The 20562-nt window shown below is 40.7% G+C and overlaps 1 protein-coding gene and 1 pseudogene across 4 annotated transcripts in view; both read left to right on the top strand.

Annotated features, from left to right (window-relative positions):
* OXSR1 (oxidative stress responsive kinase 1) overlaps positions 1-20562 on the top strand; it is a 106295-nt gene that overhangs the window by 21835 nt on the left and 63898 nt on the right. For 3 of the 4 annotated variants that reach the window (XM_004377321.2, XM_023732221.1, XM_023732220.1), the window contains 2 exons: positions 8229-8337; positions 18624-18765. In XM_004377321.2, coding sequence (XP_004377378.1) covers positions 8229-8337; positions 18624-18765 — 251 coding nt within the window. Of the gene's footprint in view, positions 1-8228; positions 8338-10701; positions 10839-18623; positions 18766-20562 lie in introns of all 4 variants that reach the window. The other variant, XM_023732222.1, reaches the window with a different exon arrangement.
* LOC101345543 (40S ribosomal protein S27-like) lies at positions 1700-1944 on the top strand (annotated as a pseudogene).

The following is a 20562-nucleotide window of genomic DNA, read 5'->3' as shown; positions in this document are numbered from 1 at the left end:
GGCCTGGCAATCTGCTTCTGTAAAGATTTTAGCCAAGAAAACCCTATGGAGTAGTTCTACTCTGTAACACATGGCGTTGCCATGAGCTGGGGTCTGACTTGATGCCAGCAAACGACAACAACAGCATACTTGCTCTTTTCATTGAACGGTTTATCATACAAATGTTTCTGTGTCTGTAAATAGGATCAGTATTGTTTTCAGTGAATGTGTAGTGTTCCATTGAGTAGGTAGACCACAATTTATTTAACCTATTCTCTGATATTGGATGATTACCTTGTTTCCTTTTCTTTTTGCTGTTATTAGCCATGTTTTGCTTAACATCTCTGTTTCTTTAAGATAATATCATGCAGTTGTGATTCCTGGGTCAAATGAAATAACCTTTTAAAAGGCTTTTGGCCTCCTAAAAACATGGTACCAGTTTGCATTCTGATCATCGATGCAAGAGGAGAGATAGAGTAACCCCAGGCTGTATTAACTTTTCAAAAAGCTAGAGAAAGAAATAGGAAAGGGAGGTCCCGAGGATCGATAGCTGCAAGTGATGCTCTCTGGCCTTAAAATGTACTCACACAGTTATTGTCTTGTACTTCTTCTATGCAGTGGGACACCCAGAATAGTTTTATATAGTAAGTGCTCAGAAAGGGAAATGAGGTGGCTTTTCAGATCATTTAGCTTTTTAAACCTCAGGTTCCTTGGCTTAAAATGGAGATGATAATTCCTATTTTGTCCATCTCATGAGGTTTTTCTTGAGGATCAAATGATACAGTAGTTGAAAACTATAACGTACCATATAAATATGGACTAATATTTTAATTTTATCAACTAATTTCTCTAAGATCATGTACAACTACGGATAGAAAGGGCAGGATTAATAGTTGGATGACCTGACATCAGAAGTCCTTCCACTGTCCCAGATTGGGTTTCATTTCTGGTGTAGTCTCTGCATTAGAGAACAATTAGTATTAGAGAATAAATAAATAAATGTTAGAGAATAATCGAATGGAAGAAAAAGTGATAATAAAATTATATTTTGAACTTGTGGCAGATGACACAAATATATTTCTTTAGTAGTTGGTAATGCATAAGCAGAAGCTGAAGAAGTGGCTTCTTGGAGTGATCTTGAGCCATCCTTGGTGAGAGAACTTGTACTTGGAAGGAGATGATTGAAATCCTATTTGTAGCCTTTCTGGTGGTGTTGACAACCTCCCCACGCGAGCATGCCTCTCACAAAGGCCCTTCATCCCTCTTCTCCGGTGTTGACCTCCCCACGCAAACATGCCTCTCACAAAGGCCCTTCATCCCTCTTCTCCGGTGATGACGACCTCCCCACGCAAGCATGACTCTCACAAAGGCCCTTCATCCCTCTTCTCCGGCGTTGACCACCTCCCCACGCAAACATGCCTCTCACAAAGGCCCTTCATCCCCCTTCTCCGGCGTTGACGACCTCCCCACGCAAACATGCCTCTCACAAAGGCCCTTCATCCCCCTTCTCCGGCGTTGACGACCTCCCCACGCAAACATGCCTCTCACAAAGGCCCTTCATCCCTCTTCTCCGGTGATGATGACCTCCCCACGCAAACATGCCTCTCCCAAAGGCCCTTCATCCCTCTTCTCCGGTGATGACGACTTCCCCACGCAAACATGCCTCTCGCAAAGGCCCTTCATCCCTCTTCTCCGGTGTTGAAGACCTCCCCACGCAAACATGCCTCTCACAAAGGCCCTTCATCCCTCTCCAGAAGAGGAGAGGAAACACAAGAAGTGCCTGGTGCAGAGCCCTAATTCCTACTTCACGGGGTGAAATGCCCAAGATGCTATGAAATCACCACGGTCTTTAGCCATGCTCAAACAGTAGTTTTGCTTGTTGACTGCTCCATGGCCCTCTGCCAGTCTACACGAGGAAAAGCAAGGCTTCTAGAAGGATGATCCTTCAGACGGAAGCAACACTAAAAGTACCCTGAATCAAGATGAGTGGGAAACCATCCCAAGAAACACATTTTGTATAAGAAAATAAGTAAATAAATAAAACGAAATCCTATTTGATGATTTTGGATTCACTGATGCCAGCAATACCTTGGAGCATCATTTGGACATTTGAACTGCAGTGATGATAAAAGAAGTTTTTTGATTGTTAAAGAAAAAATTTTTACATATTAAAACTGGAATTTGAGAAGTCCATTGTGAATGCCTGTCATTTGTCAGTTATTTTATGTAATCCACGAGGATAGTGTAAAGATGAATGTAAGTCTTACTGGTTTCTACTTTATGACTAAAATGTACTTTAAACCAGAGCTTTGAACTGGTTTCTTCCTGGTTCAGTCGTGCACGAGGAAGTGAAACTGGAGCAGACGCGAATTTTTAAAAGTTGGGTTAACAGGAACAGGAGAAATTATGGACCCAAGCCCTGCTAGAAACCTAAACTCCTCCTTAGAAAACAAGGGCAGTGTAGCAACCACATCTCTTCACCATTGGGTTTTGAGTAGAGTCAGAGACAGTGGTGCCTTGCTCAAAGATGGCGGCTGACTGCGCCGTTTTGAATGTGTGTCACTCTCCATTGTCCTGCCAGTGATCCAGTCTCACACATTAGGCTCCGAAAGGACTCACTGTGCCTCTTCTGAGTCTCCCATTCCAGGGCTTCGATCAATAATTTTTAAGCAGATACCTAGGAGTGGAATTGCTGGGTAAATACGATAACTCTGTGTTTACCTTTTTGAGAAACTACCAAATTGTTATCCAAAGTGGCTATGTCATACCGTTTTTCATTCCCACCAGTAATGTATGAGGGCTCCAATTTCTTCACTTCCTTGCCAGCACTTCTTATTGTCCATCTTTTTTTATAGCTATTCTAGTGGATTAATTCCTAACAGTTAGCAGGGCAGATTGCAGGAGTAAAAGATCAGAGGCAAAAAGGCTAGTTAGTAGGCCTTGCTGTAGTCCAGATCAATGGCTTTAAGACTTGTTTGATGATGACTCAGAATAAGAAATATACAGTATATCATATCTCAGTATATACAGACTTATATTCATATGTAACTGAAAGAACACTTTCATAGAACAATTCTTAATCATGTTATGTAGAATGTATTCTGATTTTCTATCATAGTCCCTTTTTTTTTTTTTTTTAATGTGACACACTAATTTATTCATGACCCATTAGTGGTTGCAACTGTTATGGATTAAATCGTGTCTCCCCAAGATAATATGTTGTAAATTCCTACTCCTCTACCTGTAGTAGAGCCCTGGTGGCGCAATGGTTAAACATTCAGCTGCTAACCAGAAGGTCGGCAGTTCAAATCTAGCAGCCGCTCCTTGGAAGCCCTCTGGGGCAGTTCTTTCTGTCATATAGGGTTGCCACAGGTTGGAATTGATGGCAACAGATTTTTATACCTGTGGCTGGAGCCCTGGTGATGCAGTGGTTAAGAGCTCAGGCTGCTAACCCAAAGGTTGGCAATTCGAATCCACCAGCTTCTCCTTGGAAAGCTCTATGTGGCAGTTCTACTCTGTCCTATAAGGTTGCTATGAGTTGGAGTTAACTCGACAGCTGTGGGTATACCTGTGGTTAAGGAGCCTGGTGGCTCAGTGGTTAAGTGCTTAGCTGCTAACCAAAAGGTCAGAAGCTCAAACCCACCAGCAGCTCTGCAGGAGGAAAGACCTGGCAGTCTGCTTCCATAAAGATTATAGCCTAGGACACCATATGGGGCAGATCTGCTCTGTCCTGTAGAGTCGCTCTGAGTTGGAAACAGCTTGATTCCCACACAACAACATACCTGTGGTATAATCCCATTTGGGGTGAGTTTTCTTTGTTACGTCAATGAGGCAGTGTTAGTCTATTGTTGTTGGGTACTGTCGAGTCGGTTTCAGCTCATAGCAACCCTGTGTACAACAGAATGAAACACTCCCTAGTCCTGTGCCATCCTCACAATAGTTGCTGTGCTTGAGCCCATTGTTGCAACCACTGTGTCAATCCATCTCGTCAAGAGTCTTCCTCTTTTTCGCTGACCTTCTGCTTTACCAAGCATGACGTCCTTCTCCAGGGACTGGTCCCTCCTGATGTCATGTCCAGAGTACATGAGACGAAGTCTTGCCATCCTTGCTTCTAAGGAGCATTCTGGCTGTACTTCTTCCAAGACTAATTTGTTCGTTGTTCTGGCGGTCCATGGTATATTCAGTATTCTTCGCCAACACCACAATTCAAAGGCTTCAGTTCTTCAGTCTTCCTTATTCAGTCTCCAGCTTTCACATGCATATGAGGTGATTGAAGATACCATGGCTTGGGTACGTTAGTCCTCAAAGTGACATCTTTGCTTTTCAACACTTTAAAGAGGTCTTTTGCAGCAGATTTGCCCAGTGCAGTGCATCGTTTGATTTCTTGACTGCTGCTTCCGGGAGTGTTGATCATGGATTCTAGTAAAACGAAATCCCTGACAACTTCAGTCTTTTCTCCATTTATCATGATGTTGCTTATTGGTCCAGTTGTGAGGATTTTTGTTTTCTTTGTGTTGAGGTGTTATCCATACTGAAGGCTGCAGTCTGTCTTTATCAGTAAGTGCTTCAAGTCCTCCTCACTTTCAGCAAGCAAAGTTGTGTCACCTGCATAACGCAGGTTGTTAATGAGTCTTCCTCCAGTCCTGATGTGTGTTCTTCTTCATATAGTCCAGCTTCTTGAATTATTTGCTCAGCATACAGATTGAATAAGTATGGTGAAAGGATACAACCCTGACGCACACCTTTCCTGACTTTATACCATGCGGTATCCCCTTGTTCTTTTCAAGCGACTGCCTCTTAGACTTCCTTATGAGCACAATTAAGTGTTCTGGAATTCCCATTCTTCTCAATGCTATCCATAATTTGTTATGATCCACACAGTCAGATAACTTTGCATGGTCAATAAAACACAGGTAAACATCTCTGGTATTCTCTGCTTTCAGCCAAGATCCATCTGACATCAGCAGTGATATTCCTTGTTCCATGTCCTCTTCTGAATCCAGCTTGAATTTCTGACAGTTCCCTGTCAATGTACTGCTGCAACCATTTTGAATGATCTTCAGCAAAATTTTACTTACGTGTGATATTAATGATATTTTTCGATAATATCCGCGTTCTGTTGGATCACCTTTCTTTGGAATGGGCACAAATACGGATCTCTTCCACTCGGCCGGGTAGCTGTCTTCCAACTTTATTGGCGTAGACAGAAGATGAAGAAATTGAAGATTTTTACCAATTTCTGCAGTCTGAAATTGATCAAGCATGCAGTCAAGACGCGTTGATAATTACTGGTGATTGGAATGAGAAAGTTGGAAACAGGGAAGAAGGATTGGTAGTTGGAAAATACGGTCTTGGTGATACAAACAATGCTGGAGATCACGTGATAGAATTTTGCAAGACCAACAACTTATTCATTGCAAATACTTTTTTTCGACAAATGGTGACTCTACACGTGGCCCCTGCCAGATGGAATACACAGGAGTCAGATCTGTGGAAAGAGATGACAGAGAAGCTCATGTCATTAGTCAGAACAAGGCCAGGGGCTGACTGCTGAACAGACCATCAGTTGTTCATATGCAGGTTCAAGTTGAAGCTGAAGAAAATTAAAACAAGTCCACAAGAGCCAAAGAATGACCTTGAGTATATCCCACCAGAATCTAGAAACCATCTGAAGAATAAAAACAGTTTTGATGTATTGAACACTAGCGACCAAAGACCAGAGGAGTTGTGGGATGACATCAAGGACATCATACATGAAGAGAGCAAAAATACAAAACAAAATAAAACGCGTGCCATCGAGTCGATTCCGACTCATAGCAACCCTATTAGACGGAATATTAGAACTGCCCCATAGGGTTTCCAAGGAGCGGTTGCTGGATTTGAACTGCTGACCTTTTGGTTAACAGCCAAGCTCTTAACCACTGCGCCACCAGAGAGCTCCATTAAAAGACAGGAAAGAAAAGATGAGAATGGATGTCAGAAGATACCCTGAAACTTGCTCTTAAACCGAGAACAGCTAAAGCAAGTGGAAGAAATGATGAAGAAAAAGAGCTGAACAGGAGATTTCAAAGGGTGGCCGGAGAAGACAAAGTAAAGTATTATAATGACATATGCAAAGACCTCGAGTATGAAAACCAAGAGGGAAGAACTCGCTCAGCGTTTCTCAAGCTGAAAGAACTGAAGACAAAAATTGAAGCCTCGAGTTTCGATGTGGAAGCATCAAAAGAAGATGAAAGGAATATACAGAATCACTCTACTAAAAAGAATTGGTTGATGTTCAGCCATTTCGGGAGGTAGCATATGATCAAGAACCAATGGTATTAAAGGAAGAAGTCTAAGCTACAGTGAAGGCACTGGCAAAAAACAGGGCTCCAGGAATTGACGGAATACCAGTTGAGATGTGTCAGCGTACCGATGCAGCGCTGGAAGTATTAGTGTAGGGTGGGTCTTAAGTCAGTCTCTGTTGAGATATAAAGGAGCAGATGAAACAAGCAAACAAGCGGGTACAGATGAAGGGAAAGATACATGCCACGTGATTGCCAAGGAACCTAGGAATAGCAGCTGAAAAGAGATAGGGACCTTCCTCCAGAGTGGACAGAGAGGGAGGCAGAAAGAGGGCCTTTCCCTAGAGCTGGTGCCCTGAATTTGTACTTCTAGCCTTTTAAACTGCTATAATTTCTCTATGTTCTGCCAAGCTAAATCTAGTTCCTGCCTCCTTTGCAGAGTCGTCTTTGATCACACTTGCCTACCTTAACTGTTCTTTTCTATGAATTCTTATAACATTTAATATTTTTACTTTCGTTTGGCATGTGTTTATTGTCCTATAAATTCCTTCTTATATGTACACAGCTTATCTCCTCAAGTCCTCTGGGTGTGTCAGGTGCTCACTTTAGTTCCTGCTTCCTTTTCCTTCATGTTTACTTAGCTTTTCATGCAGAAGACTATGCTGGTGACTTTGGGGCTTGCAAAGATACAAATGACAAAGTCCTTGCCATAAAAAAAGTTATGTTAGAGAACATGAGGGAAGGAAAACTAGCATTTATTTAGCGCGTATGAATCAAGGATTTTGGAAAACTTTCACACAATTGATCTTTTTGAACAAATACACCCTCTGAGGGCATAGGACAAGTACATGAATAAGTAAAAAGCTGTATAAAGTGCTGCAGGATTTCATTCATTCGAGAAATATTTATTGCAAGTGTACTGTGTGTCGTGCACCATAATTGCCAGGAATAGAGTCTTAGCCCTCATTGGGATCACAGTTTGTCTGGGCTGCAGATGATAAATAGGCGGTTGCAGTATAGTGTAACGAGTTCTACAGTGACTATCGATCCACTGTTGAGTCCTTGTCTTCATTGAGCTCTTAGTCTTGGGGGAGAGACGGACAAACATACAATATACTGTCCAGTATATCATGTTCTGGAAGGCAAGAGAAGGGGCACCTAACTGTCCTTGGGGGGCTGGAAGCAAATGATACTTAGGCTGAGATCAGAAGGAAGAATAGGGATTAGCTAGGCAAAGATGATGGGGAAAGTGTATTTGAAGCAGTGGGAACCGTAGGGATAAATGTCCAGGGTCACTTGAAGTTTACTCTGGCTGGATCATGGGACTGGATCATGGGGTAGGCTCAGTTGAGAGGGCAGAAATCAGACCAGTGAGGTAAACAGGGCCCCAATCACACTGCACACATTTTACCACACCAAATCTAGTCTAAATTCATAAGCTGAGATAGAGTAGTCTAGGCTTTTGGCTTAGGTTTCTGCTTGGGATTTAGGTTAAGATCTTGGTCAAATCATCTGAGTCTCTATTTCAGTATGTTTCTCCTTAGAGTGAGAATTGTTACTCATCCGAATGCATTGAACCGATATTTTGTTACAGGTATAGATTTTTCAAAAACGAGCAGACAAACTGAAAAGCATCTGCTGTTGATTTGACCTGTAAAACCAGATTTCCCAAGATGGCTCTTCGGAAGTATCTTGAAGTAAAAATCAGTGTCCCACTGGAGGCCTCTTGCGGTGCTGTGCCAGGGGTGAACAGTGCATGCTTATAGTTTCAAGGATTGCTAGTGCAATGAGTGAGGGAGTACCGTCAGAATGGACTGCTTGACTATTCCTGAGGAGGTCAGGCCATGGAGATCCCAGAAAGGTTGTGACATAGTATTGAGATTTCAAATCTGGATTTGCTGACTTATAATGTTTGTTTTAGGCTTGCATATAGTGAGTTCTCATGCTTTCTTCTTTTCTTTGTAGAAGGAAATTCAAGCCATGAGTCAGTGCCATCATCCTAATATTGTGTCTTACTACACGTCTTTTGTGGTAAAAGATGAACTTTGGCTGGTCATGAAGCTGCTAAGTGGAGGTGAGTAGAATACAATAAAATGTTAACATCCATGAGTTGAAAAGCAAATGAAGAGTTTTCTTTTTTTTATCCTGGTTTAGTCTTCGTGGATATTTACATTTGAGAAGATACTGAGACTACAGTATCTGTTAAAGATGGTAGGAGTCCCTGGGTGGTACAGATGTTTAACATGCTCGGCTGCTATCTGAAAGGTTGGAGGTTCGAGTCTACCCAGAGATGCCTTGGAAGAAAGTCCTGGCAGTTCACTTCCAAAAAATCAGCCAATAAAAAAACCCTGTGGAGCACATTTCAGTTCTGACACACATGGGGTCATTGTGAGTTGGGGTTGACTCGATGGCCACTGGTTACTAAAGATGCTAGTATATGACCTGAGACAGCTTCCACACATTGCATTCAGTTGTCATGCCTCCTGATCTCTCTTAATCCAGGATGGCTCTCTTCCCCTTCCCCGCTTCCATGACATGGACTTGTTGAAGGGTCTGGTCCAGTTATCTTTTAGAATGTCTCACTTTCTGGATTTATCTGGTTATTTCCTTTTTGTGGTATTTAGCTTGGTTCTGTTTTCCTCTGTTTCTTACAGATTGAAAATTAGATCTTGATTAGCTTCAGGTTAAACAAGTTTTAGACAGAATCCTTTGTAGGTGATGCGGTGTGCTCCACGACATCTGGCAGCGTTTGCTGTCTGATTGTATCTTTAATAGTGATGTTAATTTTGATTGCTTAGGATTTTGGCAGCCAGACCTCTCCTTGGAAGCATTATCTTTTTTCTCTTTCAGCTAGCAAGTCATCTGTGAGGTGAGATTTTGCACTGTATCAAGTTCCCCATCAGTCTTTTGTCTCATCATTTTAGCATCTATTAAAAATCCTTGTTTAAATCAGTTGTTTCATTAGGGATTGCAAAACAGTGATTTTTCTTATTTCACAATTTCTTTTACATTTATAAATGATGTTTTTCTGTGAAGAGGAACTTTGCCTTGTCAACTGGGACTCTTTGATTAATCTATACTGTAGTTCTTATTGAAAAAGGCAGGATAAATAAGTACCAATTTTCAGAGTAAAGAATTGACCTAATAGTCCCTTCCAATGTAGCAAATGAAAGCACCTCTCCCACCCCCCACCCTGGATAGGACTTTTTGAGTATCATTATGGACTCAAGGATTTTTATAGGCTCTACGTCTTTCTGTTAATTATACTCTATTTTTGATGCTTAAGTTGTCCAAAATTTTGTCATTGGGAGTCATTTCCAGCTCATGCTTATGTCCTTTTGACCTGAACCCATCAATCTTTGATTACTATGTTGTTTTTTAGGTTAAGATTTCCCAGGCTAACTTTTATATTTCTTTTCTCAGACCAGAATCAGCCAGTACTCTGAGGAGTTCTGGTAGTTTTTACTAGGGAATGTTAGTTAGAAAGCATAACTTGAATGCTTGGGGTGCTGATTGCTACTACGGCGTTAATCCTTCTAGGCTTTTCTTAGTTGATGGAGCTTGGAAAGAGTATATTTTAAGAAATCCTGATTTGACATTAATCTTTCCAATGCAAATGTAACATTAAGGCTTTAAAACAAACAAACTTCTTCAATGTTATACGTTAATCTCTTTTCTTTTACGCAGAAAATCTTGATCCCCAGTATTAACATAATTATTTCTGAGCTTTATCCTGTACTATACAATTATTTCTACTTTAGTCCTTACAATAAAAATTAAGTATTGCTGGTTACAGACAGTAGGACCTTGGCATGTATAGATTGAACGTTTTGTTAGTTACCTGAAGGCCCATACTATGTAGTAAATTAGTCATTTTGCCAAGGCATGGTTTGGACTCATAGGGCAAGGCTGACAGGACTAGTGGGTGATGGAGCCCCTGGCCTGGTTATCCCTGAGCTTCTTGGTCTGGGTTTGCATGTGTATTTTGTGGGAGAACATTGTTTTCCATTTTAGAATGTAGGGTTCCAGAAAAGAGAATCCATGTTTGTTTAATGCAATTTTAATACTGCATCTCATTGAACACCCTGCTTCCCCAGAGAGGCTGCAAAAGAAAGAGTGTAGGCTTTAGAATTAAATTCCAGCTTTCCTTCTTAGAAGTTGTATGTCATTAGGCAGACTGTTTCAACTCTGTGAACCTGTTTACTTGTCTATTAAATGAGGATACCTTTCTGCATTTCAGGGTATTTATGAGGAGCACATGAGATGTCCATGTGTGTAAAGCATCTACCACTGTGCTGACATGTAGCAGGTGTACGAGAAATTTTAGTCGTTTCTAATATTAACTATTTATTATTAAATACTTATTATTAAATAAATCCCTTGCTATTTGATGCTTTTCAGTGTAGCCAGAATCACCTTTTTGTTTTAATCCCATTAGTGACACACTGGAGAATCTGGATTGCTTTGTTAAAGGCCCTGTTCATATGATGGTTGGAAGCCTTGCTAACACCAACCACCTTTCAAGATGGTGGTCAAGCATGGTTCTTTCAGTATGGACAGATATGGGAATATTAGGTAATACTGTATCTTTCGTTATTGATCACCTATAGCATAATTTTCTTTATTTGTAATTTACAAAAATGTATAATCCAAACAAAGTTTTAATGTTTTGCAAAAAAGTTCTGTAATTAATAGGAATAAATTGTTTGCTTAATTCTCTCATCCGTGCCAGTATGCCAGCCCATCCTTTCTGCTATTCCTAAGCAGAATGACTTCTTTTTTTTAAGAATCCCTGTTTATCCTTCAGTGAGTGTACGCTGTGGTCACAGAAGGAGCAGGACATGTAGCTGGGGCGATGTTTTTCAAATGTGATTCTCCATCCCTCCTGGTCTTAGCTCTTTTGGGGACAATGTCCAGTTAGCCTGGCACTCAGGATAATTTTTAGACATGTTCCAGGCATAATTCTTTTTGTAATTACTTGTATCGTATGAGTCAATCATTATATCTAAAGTTTTAAAAGTACTAAAACGTTTGCATCATTTTTTAGAATGATGAAGTCCTCCTTTTCCTGTTATAAAGTGAATAAAAGAGCTACATTAAACAGTGTTTAGAAAACAAAAGCTAGAACTAAGCACAACTTTAAAATTGTTTTAATGTAATAGGAAATTGTGTCAGGATTTATAGCTCAGTTAAAATGCCATTTATCAGATTCTTATTGATCACCAGTACATTGCTAATCAGACTGTTGGTTCCTTGCTCTCACGGACCTTATACCGAGTAGGGAAAAGTTATAATTAAGTATTACTCTCTAGAGTGCTATGAAAAAGTATGTGGTGCTGTGGGAGGAGGTAACAGGAGAACTTAACCTTCTGAGGGAGAATGGATGGGGTGGGGTTAAGAAAGGCTTACCGCATTTCACTGAGGCCGAATCAGCCAAGTGAATCGGGGGTAGAGGTAGTACAGGGGAAGGATAGAAGGAGTGATCTGGACAGAAGGAACACTGTGCAGAGAAGGGTCTGGAGGCAGGATGGAGGAGTGGGATACGTCTTGGGAACCGACAGGAGATCAGACCTGGAGGAGAGAGTGGGGAGAAGAGATGATGAGCCTCACCCGGAAGCAGGGGCTCTCTTGACCAATTAAAAATACAAATAACCAGAGTTAACTGAAATACAGATAGTGCCTTCTTTTACGTCAGCTTTTCCAGCCAGTATATTTAAAACGAAAGCATATTTTTGATCTAGCAAGTTTAAGCCAATTAAATTCCAAAATGAAGAGCGACTTACACCCATCAACCAGGTGGACATGATGGTTTAAATAAGTTTAACTAAATGTGTCAATATCATAGTAATTTTGCAATGCTTCTTTGTAGGGGTAATATTTTTTTGCTAATTAAAACCCTGAGGTTGAATGTTGAGATTTACTAAAATTACTAACAGGAAGTTAATCTTTAGAAATTGGGAGCATTTCTGATATACAAAGCTGTTTCCACCATTTATTACCATCAAAGTTCAATGTAAGATTTTTTAAAATAAAAGTAATTAAGAAAGCTTATGAGGGGAAAAGAGACGTACCTGTAAGACTTAAAAGGATAAAGTGTAGAAATGCAGAAATCTAATTTAAAGTCATTGTCTTATGTAGTGAATTACTTTGTTGTTAAAGAATGTCCTAAACTTTGTTGTCTTCTAAGAGATAAAAAGTATGGGAACTTCTTGGTATAAGCAAGACCCACGTAAAATATCTGATATTAATAGTGACCAGCTCTGGATGTTCAGGCAAGAGGGGAGGGGTTTAAGATGCAGTTTCTTGAGTCCTACCTCAGATCTTCTGAATAACATTCTGTAGGGTTTGAGAACCCACATTTATAACTATCTTGCCAAGTAATCCTGCACATATTAAAGTCTGAGAACTGATTATTGCTGTAGAATATTTCTTCCAGATTGTACCCAAGGACATAATACTGTATGCCCTGTGTCTTAGTTATCTAGTGCTACTGTAACAGAAATACCACAAGTGAATGGCTTTAACAAAGAGAAATTTATTCTCTCAGTTTAGGAGGCTACAAGTCTGAGTTCAGGGCTCCAGCTCCAGGGAAGGCTCTCTCTCTGTGTTGACTCAGGGGAAGGTCCTTGTCATCAATCTTCCCCTGGTCTAGGAGCTTCTCAGCTCAGGGACCCCAGGTCCAAAGGAAGCGCTGTGCTCCTGGCGCTACTTTCTTGATGGTATGAGGTCCCGCTCTCTCTGCTCACTTCTCTCTTTTATATCTCAAAATAGATTGATTTAATTAAGACACAACCTAATCTTGTAGATTGAGTCCTGCCTCCTTAACATAACTGCCTCTAATCCTGCCTCATTAACATCATAGAGGAAGGATGTACAATGCATAGGAAAATCACATCAGATCACAAAATGGTGGACAGTCACACAATACTGGGAATCATGGTCTAGCCAAGTTGACAGATATTTTTGGGGGACACAATTTAATCCATAACACACTATTATAGACTTCCCTCAGTATTTCTACTTTTCTTTAGGTATTGAGTCATCCAGTGATAATCTACAGTGTCCCTTTGCTTAGCATATTTTACTTTGACCTTTCCCTTGAAGCCAGAGATACCCATTGTTGTTAAGTTGGTTCTGACTCGTAGCAACCCTGTAGGACAGAGTAGAACTTCCTCATAGAGTTTCCAAGGAGTGGCTGCTGGATTCAAACTGCTGACCTTTTGGTTAGCAGCTGAGCTCTTAACCACTGTGTTGATGTGAAACAGCCTGTGTAATTTTGATATTTGAAGAGGAAAGGTTGCATATACCATGGCTGAGTTAGATGCTGCAGAATGCTAAGGAAATAACATGAAAAGAAGGGGGACCTTCCCGATTAATATTTGTGAGTTAAGGGCAAAGGCCTTAGTGGCACACTGATCTCTCCACTTAAAAAAGTTATATTGTTGGAAGGAGATTGAAATTGAAAAGAAACCATCATGCCAGGAAAAGAGGAGACTTTTATATAAACCTTGTTTAGAATGTTCTGGATATAGACTGGGGATGTCCAATGTTTTAGTTTCCTTATTGATCATTGGATGATGGGAAATCAGTAAAAACCTTCTAAGGTTTTGGAAAGGAGCTCATGACACCAGTTACTTCCTCAAGCCCTTTAAAAATACAAACTTAATTCTTTTGTGCCCTAAGATCTTAGTGGAAGACTCTGGATGGTGCAAATGATTAAGTGCTCAGCTATTAGCCCGGAGGTTGGCGGTTCGAACCCACCTGGAAGCACCTTAGAAGACAGGCCTGGCAATGTGCTTCTGAAAGGTCACGGCCTTGGAGACCCTATGGAGTAGCTGTACTCTACACACATGGGGCCACCACGAGTCAGCATTGACTTGACCGCAGCTAGTAACAACAGCGACAAGCTCTTTGTTGCTCCATTTCTTTGATCTACCAGACTGGAAGTTCCCTGGAAGTCAGCAGCTGTGTCATATATGTCTTGACACATCCTGTGACACTCAATCCTAGATCTTGTATATTATAAGGCTTAATTAATTGCTGAATGAATAAATCAATTTTTAATTTCCAGTAAGAATTTCTCCTTATTTTAAGTTACAAACATGTAACTTGATCTGTGGGTATTCAAATGTTGCTTTCTTATTAAGCAGTACTTATGTGGCCTGGATTTCTCAGAAGAGTGAAACATGTGGCCCATTGGTATAATCATTTTGCTTTGAAGATTAATGTGTGATTGATTAAACAAAACGAAACTTCTCCCTTAGGCATCCCCACTTGTGGATCACAGCAGTGGAGAGGGGGAAGAGAACCCAGTGTAATCACGTGTTAGGAAAAGCTGTCTGGAATCTGTACCCTCTCTGGTTCATTGTCTTCAGAGAGTAAACAGCCTGTCTCCTGCTCAAACTGGGGAGTGGTAGTGACCTGGCTACCAGGGGAGAAGGCGGGATCTGGGAATCCTGTTCTCATATAGACTTTCAACCAGATTTCCTGTTTTCAGCCTTTGTTTCAGTCTCACCTCACTTCCTCTTATGTGGTACTTGGTGTCTATAGTTCTAAGTTTTTCTTGAGCTCTAGGTGGGGATCCACTTTTTTCTAATTGGCATACTTGCTATGTAGACACTGCAGTTACAAATTTCTCTGCTTAGTCAGTTACCTTTCTTTTTCTGCTTTCTTTCTTCGAAAAACTTGTTGACCTCTCTCGTGTATTATTTTCTTTTCCTTCAGGGTTTGTGCGCTTTTTATCAGTTTATCAAGTTAGAGGATTTCTTGTGGGAGCCAGAATAAATGTGTGTTCAGTCGTCCATGTTTTTGAGGAATCCAGTTAGACCACTTCTTTCTGTATATTTTTTCTTTTTAAGTGTGTGAAATAAAAGTACCTGCCAGGGTGAGTTTTCAAAAGAAGCCTGTAAGTAGTTGTTTTGATTTTAGTTTTGATCGTTGAGATAGTGTGTCAAGAAATGGGCACTGAATCTCTTTCAGTGCAGTCTGTATTATGTTATGTTCCATACTTTTTCTTCTTTTTTTTTCTTGTAAAAATACATGCAACAACGTTTGCCATTTCAGCATTTTTTACACGTTTCAATTCAGCGTCATTGATTACATACATCATGTTGTGTAACCATTGCCACTGTTCATTTCCAAATTATTTCAACTCCATTAACAGAAGTTCAGCTCCCTGAGCAATGACTCCTCCTTTCCCTCTCCCCACTAACGCCTGCTAACCAGTAATAAACTTTAGTCTCTATGGATTTGCCTTTTCTAGATATTTCATGTAAGTGGGATCATACTTGTCCTTTTTGCTCATCAGACTTAATACAGGCAGTCCCTGGATTACGAACGAGTTCCGTTCCTAAATCTTTCTTTAAGTCGAATTTGTACTTATGTCAGAACAGTTAGGTGCGGTTTGTATCTAACATCAGTTGGTCAGATGTTTGTCTTAGTATATAGTGTATCTTTTTATGCATTAAAAACAGTAAAGAAACACTTCAGTACACTAAAACATCTTTAACACGACAGTACAGTAGTAATAATGATGTTTTGATGCGCATTGCAAAGTGGTGCCTGTTTGCTGTTACGAACCATCGTATGTACCTCGAATTTTTAATACAACAGGCTTTATAGGAGTTGGTTTGTAACTGCAGGCTGTATGTAAGTCAGATTTTTATAACCCAGGGACTGCCTGTAATCTCAATTGCCCTGTCTTCAAGTTTGCTAATTCTTTCTTCTGCCAGTTCAAATCTGCTGTTGAGCCGCCGTTATGATTTTTCATTTGTTAGTATACTTTCCAGCTCCAGCATTTCTGTTTGGTTCTTTTTATACTTTCTATTTCTTTATTGAAATTCTTGTTTTGTTCTTGGATTGTTTTCCTGATTTCCTTTAGTTCTTTGTTCATGTTTTTCTTGAGCTCTTTGAGCATATTTAATTACCATTGTGTCTTAGGCTGGGTTCTCTGGAGAAGCAAAACAAGTGAAGCATCGATGTGTGTGTGTGTGTGTGTGTGTGTGTGTGTGTGTGTGTGTGTGTGTGTGTGTAAATATATTAGGGAAATGGCTCATGTGGTTATAGAGACTGGAGAGTCTGAGTCCGTGGGTCAGGCTGGAGGCTTCTCCTGATTCATGTAGCCACCGGGGCTGGTGAACCCAGGATTGGCAGGTCAGACAGCAGTCCTCTTGCTCACAGGCTGCAGAGGCTGTTGAAATTCCAAGATCTGCAGGGAAGCTGTTAGCTCAAGTCCCAAGAACTTGGAGGTCAGATGAACAGGTGCCAGCTGTAGGATCTGGAGCCCGCTACCCTTGCCAGAAAGTCCACCTATATGGAATGCAGGCCATACCCTCAAGGAAACTCCTTTTCAACTGCCTGGCTACTCACAGCAGATCCAATCATGAAGATGATCACATTACGTCAGATCTCATCCTAGAGATGATTACATCATTGTACGACTACTAAACTACATACTACCTGCCAAACCACTGAGAATCTTGGCCCAGCCAAGTTGACGCACAACCTTAATGATCACATGTTGTTTTATAGTCTTTGTCTAGTAAGTTCACTATTTGTTCTTCCTCAGGGACAGTTTCTGTCACTTTTTGGTCTTTTGCATGGGCCATTCTCTCATGTTTCTTCATATGCCTTGTAATGTTTTGTTGAAACTGGGACGTTTAACTATTTTACTGTAGTAACTATGGAAATCAGCTTCTTCCACTTTCTTAGGTTTTGCTCTTCTTTAGTAACCATTATTTTAAATTGTTGACTGCTATAGTTCTGCATTTCAACACCAGACTCCCTGCCTTGGTGCATCTGCTGTGGCCACTTCAGCACTGGTCTCCTTGTTTGGGGGTGCTGGCTGTCACTGTTTCAACCCTTGGTTACTGAGTGGGGGTGCTGGCTCTGCCGCTTCAGCACCAGACTCTGCCGTAGAGCACCTGGTGTGGCTGCTTCACTGTCAGGATTCCTGACTGGGGACACTGGCTGTACCGTGCTGGCCGTGCCCTGCTGGCCGTGCCCATCCGGGTGCAGTAGCTGTCGTAGATGCACCACGAGCTTCCCTGCTCAGGAGTGCCAGCTGTGTAGCTGTAGCACCAGACTCTCCACCTGGAGACAACAGCTTTGCAGATCACCACCAGGGTCCATGCCTGGGAGCACCAGCCATCACTGTTTTACCACTAGGCTGTTCTCCTTAAGGTGCCAGCCATCGGTGATTCACTGCCAGGCTCCCTGCCTGGAGGTGCTGGCTGTTTTGCTCCCACAGAGACTACCTGCCTGGGGACGCCAGTCACTGCAGCTGCCCCAAGATAGCCGTGCTGAGCTGGGGAGGGGCTGGGTGTGGACAGGTGGAGAACCACTGCTCTCCTACCGTTTGTTGATATGTTGCCAGTTTTCTTGATTCAGTGTTCACATTGGTGTTCCAGTCCTTTGACTGGTGTTTAGACTGTTGATTCCACCAATGTTTGCCTGTTGTCTTCCAGATTTGAGCGGCGGGGGGGCGGACGGGACGGAGCACGCGACTGCTCACACTGTCGTCTTGCTCTGCTCTCTGTTCCATACTTCTTGGCACAGTTTCTAATATTGAAGATTGTGTTTTGTTTTGCATCTGTCGTCTTTATGGGCTGTTGTACTGCCAGAAATCTTATGAATCAAAATCAAAGCAAAATTTTTTCTTATAATCATCAGTTTTGGGAGTCAGTGTGCTGTGATTTTAATCATTATTACAGGTCCCACTTTCCCGTCTTCGGCAGGAGCATTGCTTCCTGTCCTGGGAGAACGGGGTTGGTAGAGCAGTTGTGAAGATGGTTACTACTCTATGTGGGCAGTCAGTTAAATGCAACTCCATTTTTTATTCTTTTCATATTTTTCTTTGCCTGATTTTATTTCTATAATTTATTAACCTAAAAAATAATGTTAGCCCTTAAGTTAGCTTATATACAGGTTAATCTTTACTTTCCAAGTATTTCTTCCCTAATTTGGCCTTCATTTTTTTATATCTTTATGAATACAGCGTTGCATTCTCTAATCTGATATTGGAAGCCTACTTTGGTTTGTGATATCTTATGGTAGAATGTTGTTGATGGGCATGGTTTACCTAGGGATTCTTCAGAGGTAGTGAAAAATCCTCTGCTGTGTCTTCCAAATTCTCATTAGCAGTCTAAAGAAGATGCTGATGTAGCACTTTTATTTGGGTATTAGCAGACTGCTTTCTGTTTTAGACGGAAGTTGGAAATAAATTATTAATTTTGAGCTTTTGCATTTCCTATATGCTATTTTTTCCTTTCCTACACAGTTATGAAAAAGTTTGCATGTGTTTTGACTCTGAATTATATTTAATGAGTTAAACATTTATGGAAAACTGTCTTCTGCCTTCAGGATCTGTTCTGGATATTATTAAGCACATTGTGGCAAAGGGAGAACACAAAAGTGGAGTCCTCGATGAACCTACCATTGCTACAATACTCAGAGAAGTGCTAGAAGGGTTGGAATACCTGCATAAAAATGGACAGATTCACAGGTATGTAAATGACAACATTCTTCTCTTTTGGATCGGTACAGTGGTAATGTGCTGCATCATGTCATTGAGGCCATGCTCTCCGAGTGTTATCATGGCTCCTCGTTTGTATCTTTAGTTTCAGTACATTGTGGTTAGGTTAGGGTTTTATTACTCTGCTGTTATGCATTTAAAAAGTAGCAAGTATGTACTTTAGTCAAATTGGAAAATACAAAAACAGGAGAAATCCGTAATTTCCTACCAGGAGACAGTCACTGAAAACATTTTGGAGTATTGCTTTCCAATTCCTTTTATGTGCTTTGAAAAAAGAATATTTAAAATAATACTGTGTATATAATTTTGTCTGCCGCTTTTTAAATTTGTTTTCTATTATGTCTTGAGCATTTTCCCAAATTGTTAAAAGCTCTTTGTAAAATAACATTTTAAAAGCTGTGTAAGAATTTCATCATTCGGGTATTACTGGCTGTCCAGATGTGTTCATCCCTGAGGACGGATGGCAGGAATCCAGATGGGATGGATTCTGTGCTGTCCAAATGTTTAGCCCCTGAATTGTGTTTCCCTTCATCTGAAGATGTCTTTTTATGTCCCTTCATTCCTGAAGGGTATTTTCATTGGATAGAGAATTCATGGTTGACAGCTCTTTTCTTTCAGCACTTGAAAGATGTGCTACTTCCTTCTGGTCTCCCTGGTCTCGGATGAGGAATCTGCTGTCATTTGAATTGGTGTCCTTTGTAGGTGATACGTTGTTTCGCTCTGGTTACTTTCAAGACTTTCTTCTTTGTCTTTGGTTTTTGCAAGTTGGATTATGATGTGTCTTGATGTAGATTTATTTGAGTTTATCTTATTTGGGACTTGCTAAGCTTCTTGAATCTGTAGGGTTTTATCTTTTACCACATTTGGGAAGTTTTCAGCCGTTATTTCTTTGAGTGCTTTTTCAGCCCCACACTCTCTCCCCTCCTGGAACTTCGATGATATGAATGTTAGATCTTCTGTTATTGTGCCAGAGTTCCTGAGGCTCTGTTCTTTTTTTTTTTTGAGTCTGTTTTCTCTCTGTTGTTCAGATAGAGTAAATTCTGTTGATGTGGTCTCAAGTTCACTGATTATATTCTGTCTCATCTCCACTCTGCTATCGAACCCATCCAGTGATTTCTTTTTAATTTTGGTTATTGTAATTTTTCAGTTCTGTCATTTCATTTGGTTCTGTTTTTGTAACTTATTTATTTGCTGAGATTTTTAATATTCCATTTGCTTTGAGAGTTTGTAATTGCATGTTGAAACATTTTTATGATGGCTGCTTTAAAATTCTTGTAATTCCAGCATCTCAGTCGTCTCAGTGTTGGCATCAGTTAATTGTCTTTTCTTATTCAAGTTTTTCCTGGTTCTTGTGACGAGTGATTTTTTTTTTTTAGTTATATCCTGGACATTTTGGATATTATCATAAGAGACTCTTTATTTGTTTGTCTTTTGGGTGGGTTAAAACAACAGAAATTTTTTTTTTTTAAACAACAGGAATTTTTTTTTTTTTTTAAACAACAGAAATTTATGGTCTCACAGTTCTGAAGGCTAGAAGTCCAAAATCAAGGTGTTGGCAGGGCCGTACCCTCTCTGAAGGCTCAGTGGAATATTCTTTCTCGTTAGGAGACTCTTGATCCTATTTCAAATCATCTACTCAGCAGACAGTTGCCTTAATTTTGTAGAGTGCGGCTCCAGTGAAAATGGGATTGTTGTTCTGCTCTACGTGGTTCCTTTGGTGCTGCTTGGGGCTCCCCCTGAATACCTGCTGCTTGGGGCTCCCCCTGA

The sequence above is a fragment of the Trichechus manatus genome, unplaced genomic scaffold, assembly GCF_000243295.1.
Source record: "Trichechus manatus latirostris isolate Lorelei unplaced genomic scaffold, TriManLat1.0 scaffold00049, whole genome shotgun sequence".
Lineage (NCBI taxonomy): Eukaryota > Metazoa > Chordata > Mammalia > Sirenia > Trichechidae > Trichechus > Trichechus manatus.
This window is presented reverse-complemented; position numbering and strand designations above follow the sequence as displayed.